This window comes from Centropristis striata, chromosome 3, assembly GCF_030273125.1.
Source record: "Centropristis striata isolate RG_2023a ecotype Rhode Island chromosome 3, C.striata_1.0, whole genome shotgun sequence".
Classification (NCBI taxonomy): Eukaryota; Metazoa; Chordata; class Actinopteri; order Perciformes; family Serranidae; genus Centropristis; species Centropristis striata.
Genome location: NC_081519.1, coordinates 1179403 through 1187436, shown reverse-complemented (window position 1 = coordinate 1187436; position 8034 = coordinate 1179403). Strand labels below are relative to the sequence as shown.

General features: G+C 39.2%; 1 protein-coding gene across 1 annotated transcript; it reads left to right on the top strand.

Moving 5' to 3' along the window:
* The first annotated feature begins 2231 nt into the window (after nucleotides 1–2231).
* LOC131968920 (nuclear factor 7, brain-like) lies at nucleotides 2232–3620 on the top strand. Its single transcript, XM_059329973.1, has one exon. It carries the CDS (start codon nucleotides 2232–2234, stop codon nucleotides 3618–3620), a length of 1389 nt encoding a protein of 462 aa, XP_059185956.1.
* Nucleotides 3621–8034: the final 4414 nt, after the last annotated feature.

Sequence of the window (8034 nt, the reverse complement as noted above, 5' to 3'; positions counted from 1 at the left end):
TCATCACGCCCCGCCCCTTATGCTTTATCCCCGCCCCCTTTCATAAAATGACCACGTTGCATACTTTACATAACTCCTCCAACAGATTTCATCCCATTGACTTCAAACTTGGTCCGTACCATCACAAGGCCTTGGGCAACACAACTTATCAACACCTTTACTGACCTTCACAATATGTAGGCGTAGCATGGCGGCAAAATATGGCGTCTCGCCATGTATAACTTGACCATACATTGTCCAATCTGTCCCAAATTTCTCACACGTGATGAGGCGCCAGCCTTGAACAAACCCATGTGTCAATATTGAGACACAGTCATAGCGACCCCCGCTGGCTACAGAAACTAACATGTTTTACACCTAGCCCGCGCAGTAGGTTTCACATAGAGACACGAAATTTGGTACACATATGAATCATGTGGAGACGCACCAAAAAACCTCTTGGAGCCATACCTCAAACCCAACAGGAAGTCCGCCATCTTGGTTTGCATATCGCACTATTCAGCGTTTTTGGCCATTTCCAGGTCGCATACTTTAACGAACTCCTCCTACAGATTTTACCCAAACTTCAAACTTGGTCAGTACCATCACAAGGCCTTTGGGATCAAAAGTTATTCAAATCTTTCCAGACGGTCACACTATGTGGGCGTGGCATGGTGACAAAATATGGCGTCTCGCCATCTAACACCAGATTGGATAACTTGACCATACATTGTCCAATCTCTCCCAGATTTCTCACACTTCATGAGGGGCCAGTCCTGAACACACCCACGTGTCAATATTGACACACAGTCATAGCGCCCCCTGTTGGCTACAAGTCACATGTTTTATAATTAGCCCTAGCAGTAGGCTTCATGTAGGGACACGAAATTTGGTACACATATGAATCATGTGGAGATGCACCAAAAAGCCTCTTGGACCCATACCTCAAACCCAAAAGGAAGTCAGCCATGTTGGTTTGAATATCGCACAATTCATCTTTTTTACCCATTTCCACGCTGCATACTTTAACGAAATCCTCCTACAGATTTCACCACATTGACTTCAAACTTGGTCAGTAGCATCACAAGAACTTTGGGATCAAAAGTTATTGAACGCTTTACCGACAGTCACACTATGTGGGCATGGCATGGCGGCAAAATATGCCTTCTCGCCATCTAACACCAGACTGTATAACTTGACCATACATTGTCCAATCTTCCCCAAATTTCACACACGTGATGAGGGTCCAGCTCTGAACACACCCACATGTCAATATTGACACACAGTCATAGCGCCCCCTGCTGGCAACAGCAAGTAACATGTTTTACACCTACCCCGAGCACAGTGGTAGGAGACACAATAATTTGGTACGCATAGGGACTGAGCCCATAGTGACAGCCTCCACCAGCTTGGCCTCCCCCGACGGCTCCACTCGGCTCGGTCCCGTTCAGTCCTGTTTACAGGCCTAGTTTACTATTTATTATGCTTTTTTTATGAGTCCAGTACCTGAGTGCATTGAATTTCGTTGTATTCCTGTGCAATGACAAATAAAAATGTAATCTAATCTAATGACAGCAGCACGTCTGATGACATGTGAGAAGGTGTGGTCTAAATCTAAAAAGTTGGCAGTTGGTCCCAGGGAACCAAAATAATGTGAAGCTGGCAGTTGGTTCTGAGTAACCAGTCACCACACCTAGGCTGACTTTTGTTTACTGAACTCTCTGTCCTCCACCAGTTACAGTAAAAGTATTTCTCATACCTGCATGGATTATTAGTGTCACATGCCACTCAGGCAATCACATTCAACCATGCCCAAAATATCCGAACAACTGCCTGTCACATTGAAAACATTTTCAGGTTTAACATGAAGTCATAAGCTCTACCTTTTCATATTTAAATCAACCTGTCGACGATTGGGCCATTCTATCACCCAGCGAAGGTTGATTAACTCTACCGTGGAACTAAAAGACAGTACAAAACTCCTCCCATTACTTGTTCACGTGAGCTGAGACGAAACAAAGAACGGCAGATTGTTGTTCTGCCACCGAGGAGAGACACAGACACGGAGATACGAGTAGATTCAAAGCAAAGACAGGACGTCTACTGGGTGCAAAGAGCTACAAGAATACAGTTCACTTCTGGGTAAGTCTAAAAGTAAAAGTACTTTATAGATGCTTCAAAAGTGAAAAGAGTAAACTGACTGAAGTTTTATCAGTGTCCCTGCTGTCTTTTCTTCTTTACTCAGAGAGAAAATGGCTTCCCCGTTAGAGGCGGATCTCTCCTGCCCTATCTGTAAGGACTACTTTAAAGATCCTGTTGTCCTGTCGTGTAGCCACAGCTTCTGTGAAGACTGTCTGCAGAACTGGTGGAGGGTGAACCAAATAAAGCAATGTCCATGTTGTAAGACAATACCTTTATCCAATCCACCTCGTAACTTGGCGTTAAAGAATCTGTGTGAGGCTTTTTTACTGGAGAGAAATCAGAGAGCTCCAGCATATCCAGAGCCTGTCTGCAATCTGCACTCTGAGAAACTCAGACTCTTCTGTCTGGACCATCAGCAGCCAGTTTGTCTTGTCTGCAGGGATGCAAAAATACACAAAGGACACAGATTCAGTCCCATCGATGAAGCTGTACAGGATCTCAAAGAGGAGCTCCAGAAATCCCTGGAGCCCTTACAGAGGAAACTGTTTTGCTTTGAACAAGTTAAAAGTAACTGGGATGATACAGCAGACCACATTAAGGTCCAGGCCCGACACACAGAGAGGCAGATTAAGGAGCAGTTTAAGAAGCTTCACCAGTTTCTAGAAGAGGAAGAGGAGGCCAGGATCTCTGCTCTGAGGGAGGAAGAGGAGCAGAAGAGTCAGGTGATGAAGGAGAAGATTGAGGCTCTGAGCAGAGAGATAGCAGCTCTTTCAGACACAATCAGAGCCACAGAGGAGGAGCTGAGAGCTGAACACGTCTCATTCCTGCAGAACTACAAGGCTGCAGTGGAAAGAGTCCAGCAGCGCCCCCTGCTGGAGGATCCACAGCTGCTCTCAGGAGCTCTGATAGATGTGGCCAAACACCTGGGCAACCTGACCTACAACATCTGGGACAAGATGAAGGAGATGGTCTCCTACACTCCTGTGATTCTGGATCCAAACACTGCTCATCCAGAACTCCTCCTGTCTGAAGATCTGACCAGTTTAAGACGTAGAGAGAAACAGAAGCTTCCTGATAATCCGGAGAGGTTTGATTACATTCCTGCTGTTCTGGGCTCTGAGGGTTTTGACTCTGGGACTCACATCTGGGATGTTGAGGTTGGAGACAGTACACACTGGCATGTGGGAGTGTTAATTAATTCTTCCCAACCAATTTTAGAGGTGTGTGAAAGTTTTTCTGTTGGGTTTAGTCAAGGTGAGTACACAGCATACTCAGATGATGAACCATTTTGTAGCCCTGCTCTCCCAGTAGAGAAGAAGCTCCAGAGGATCAGAGTTAAACTGGACTGTGATGGAGGCAATCTGTCATTCTCTGATCCTGACACTGACACTCACATACACACCTTCACACGCACTTTCACTACGGAGCTGTTTCCATACTTTTGCACCGGTGAAAATACAATTAAGATATTACCAATTCCTGTCTTTGCTGTCGTATAACAGCATGTCTGACAGCACCTGTACCTCAGTTAATTCTGTCTCACTGACAGCAGCACATTTGATGCATCAGGTGTGATCTTAATCTAAAGAATGTCGAGGCAGCAGTTCATCCAGTTGAACCAGTCAAGTGCTTTTTCTGAACCTTTCATCTCATCAGTCAAAAGGAAGTTACATAGAATATTTCCCTGTCTTGAGTTCATCTCACGTAATGGATCGTATGGTAAAGTTGTTTTTTTAAAACTTGTGTTTTTTTTTGTTTTTTTAAATCCCTCCCTTCCAGTATCCCCTCTAAATATACTTTAAAAATAATTGCAATTCTGCCAAACACTGTTCCGGGACTGCACTGCACTCCTGTCTGAAGGAATTTGACAGACTGTACATATTTAGGATGCGACAATGTTTTGTTTTTTTCCATTACACTGAAGTCCAGGAAGCACTTTGAGCTTTGGATGGACTTAAAACTCTCTTGGTTAAAGGATGAGGACAAAAGATGTACAACTGCAAATGGAAGGTGTGGGAAAATACATTTTTAATGGGTATAATGGGGTTTGGGGGAGCTCCAGGTCAACTCAATACTTTTTCTTTTTATTGTTATAAATATATACAAGGGTTGTCAATCAATTAAAATATTGAAATTAAAATATATAATCACATTTATTTGCATGATTGTCCATAGTTAATCGCAGTTGTATCACATATTAGTCATGCATTTAAAAAAAAAAATCTGTTTAGTGTATCTGAAAGTGGTTTTTTTTAAGTAGGACTTTTTTGTGTGTATCTTTGATCTAGCAGGGCTTTATAGCTGAACTTACTGCTCAAAATATATTTTTTCTCCATCCATTGATTGCTGGTTGCCATCTCACTCTGGGCAAAATGTTATAAAACACAAACTGTGTTAACGTGTCAAATTAATCAGTGCCATTAAAACTCATTTACCATGTTAACTTTGACAGCCCTATTATATTTTTATCCTGTATAAATATACTTTATTTTTCATAACCTGCCTTTTACTGCATTTAATTTCCTACAGAATCTGATGCTACAGGCACATTTTTAAGAACTAGGAAAATCAGTCTTGATGACTGAAAAAAGTGAAATTAATATTTATATTGGGAGGAAAAATTAAGTAAAACTGTGTAAGAAAATGAATCTTAACAAAAGACAAAGGTATGAGTCTGTGTATATAAAGTTATTGTGTTTCAATAGTCTTAATATTCATAAGCTCGGCGTAAACTTGATATTTAGGAATGTGGGCATATATTATGTGTGTTAATAACTTGAACATGTAGCCACAAAGTAAAGAAACTTTCAATGTACCAATAATATCTGGCACTTAGCCACGACTGTATAAATTGCCTTAATGTCCTCATACTTGTATTCATTCTGAATCTGACATTGTGTGCATTAAATCACATTGAACTCCACTTCTTCGACCACCTCCTCATTTCAACCACATCTAGAAAAACACATCATATCAATCTTTATTTATGGTTTCAGCTGGTGCAGTGTGTGATGCATGTAAGTAAGTAAGTACATTTTATTTATAAAGCGCTTTCTACAGGCAAAAAGCCACAAAGTGCTTTAAAAAGGGCATCAAACAACATACAGGCAAACACAGAAAAACACAATACAACAAGAAAACATTATTAAAGCCTGTACGTCAACTAAGTGCCTAAACAGAAATGTGTTAACCCTTTGATGCACAACATATAAACACCTTCTAATGCACAACATGGGTCAAAAATCACATTGTGCATTAGAAGAGTAGTGATAAAAAAGGGGGTTTTATTCAAAAAGTAAGAAATGAAAACAAACAAATGTAATTGTATGATTGCATGTTATTTCATGCTGGCTGTGTGATCATTTTAGCATGTATTTGCTTAATTTTAGTTATTTATTTCTTATTTTTTGTCAGTTGGTTTTTGCAGTGTGTAATTATTGGGGAGAGTAGCGTCTGAGTTGGTTTTCTATGTGTGGTTATGTGATCATGGTGCAGTAATGATAAAAACCAATGAGGAAATCACAGAAAACGAGACGTTTCTGATGTATAATAAAATACCTGATGTGTAAAAATCCAACAACTTGGACTGGCTGTCTGAACATGGAGCCTTGTTTAAAGACTTCTTTTTAGGTTTGATATTGTGAGCTTTTTCATGCTTTTCAAGGTATTCAACTGTTGAATATGGTGAGTTTTTACCTAAAATATTGGTTCCCATTGAGAGTTTTAGTTGTAGTTTTAATGCTATTTCAAAAGCTTTTTTTTTTCTTCTTTTTTTTTACCACCAAAACGTGCTCGTTTCAAGTATTTCTAGCTTATTTTAATGTCACTACAGTCAGGCTTTTCAAGCCACAATTGCTCAAAATAAGTATATTTGTATTTATTTCAAGACATCATTGGTTTTTCCAGTGCTTAGATATTTTTACTCATTTAAAGAATTCTTACAAAGAAACATTTACTTACTGCATTGGCAGATCATTTTAGCATGTATTTGCTTAATTCTAGTTATTTATTTCTTTTTTTTTGTCAGTTGGTTTTTGCAGTGTGTAATTATTGGGTGAGTAGTGTCTGAGTTGGTTTTCTATGTGCACTGTAAAAAATAATCTGTTAAATTTACGGTAAAATACCGGCAGCTGTGGTTGCCAGAATTTCACCGTAAAAATTACAGTGAGTGGGTTTTCTACTGTAAATTTAAATGTAAATATCAGCAAAAACTGTAATTTAGACTGAGTCGTCCCTTTATTTAAAAGTAATTGTGTCCTTGAGACAATATGGTATTTCTCCATTCATTTTACATGATTTTTAAAAATATTTTTTACAGTAAAACTGTGTGTTTTTCAAAAGTTTTGTTCTATTCTGTGATTTACAGTAATTAAAAGTGTCTATTATGGTGATATGCAATTTTTTATTTTAGGCCGTATTTCTCATGCAATTTGACAGCATTTTACTGTAATTTCTACAAACACTTTTTACAGTGTGTGGTTATGTGATTGTGGTGCAGTAATGATAAAAACCAATGAGGAAATGACAGAAAACGAGGTGTTTCTGATGTATAATAAAATACCTGATGTGTAAAAATCCAACAAACTTGGACTGGCTGTCTGAACATGGAGCCTTGTTTAAAGACTTCTTTTTAGGATTGATATTGTGAGCTTTTTCCATGCTTTTCAAGGTATTCAACTGTTGAATATGTTGAGTTTTTACCTAAAATATTGGTTCCCATTGAGAGTTTTAGTTGCATGGAGTTTTAATGCTATTTCAAAAGCTCTTTTTTTTTTTTTTTTTACACCAAAACGTGCTCGTTTCAAGTATTTCTGGCTTATTTTAATGTTACTACAGTCATGCTTTTCAAGCCACAATTGCTCAGAATAAGTATATTTGTATTTATTTCAAGATACCATTGGTTTTTTCCAGTGTTTAGATATTTTTACTTATTTAAAGAATTCTTACAAAGAAACATTTTGCACTTGCAGATAATTTTTACTTGTTTTGAGCATGTATTTGCTTAATTGTAGTTATTTATTTCTTATTTTTTGTCAGTTGGTTTTTGCAGTGTATAATTATTGGGGAGAGTAGTTTTCTATGTGTGGTTATGTGATTGTGGTGCAGTAATGATGAAAACCAATGAGGAAATGACAGAAAACGAGACGTTTCTGATGTATAATAAAATACCTGATGTGTAAAAATCCAACAACTTGGACTGGCTGTCTGAACATGGAGCCTTTCACTTCTTATTCTGTTAGAAAAGACAAAAAGCAGCCAATCACAGGTAGGTGTGTCTGCAGCGTTGTTCACCTCTCCTTGGCTGCTCGTCCCTGTCAGGTTGCATTACGGGCGGCGAGCCGGCTGTTAAAGGTGACGACAGCCTGCAGAGAGCGTCAGGTTCAGTCTGTCGGCAGCTCGGGAGATTTAACCTGCAGCTGTAATCGCTATCGACATCACCAGCAGCTTCCTCCTGACTCCTGCAGCGTGTGAATGGGACAGTTCCCACCAATCACAGCGCTGCGTCTCCCCCCGGGGCCACACAGGAGACATTCAGGGTTTAGATGTTATTAACAGCAGCAGGTAAAGAACCTTTTTCTACTGGTAGACTGTGTTATCATGTCCAGTTCTTCCAGTTGTTGAAAACTAGTGATCTGGATCATTTGGCTCCCAAACGGCTCTTCATTTTACCACTTATACCTTTTATAATTCAGACAAATTTAGCGCTGTTTTGACTTGCGATTTGTATTTGAACATATACACTACCGGTCAAAAGTTTTAGAACAACCCAATTTTTCCAGTTTTTTATTGAAATTCAAGCAGTTCAAGTCAAATGAACAGCTTGAAAGGGTCCAAAGGTAAGTGGTGAACTGCCAGAGGTAAATAAAAAAAGGTAAGCTTAACCAAAACTGGAAAATAATGTACATTTCAGAA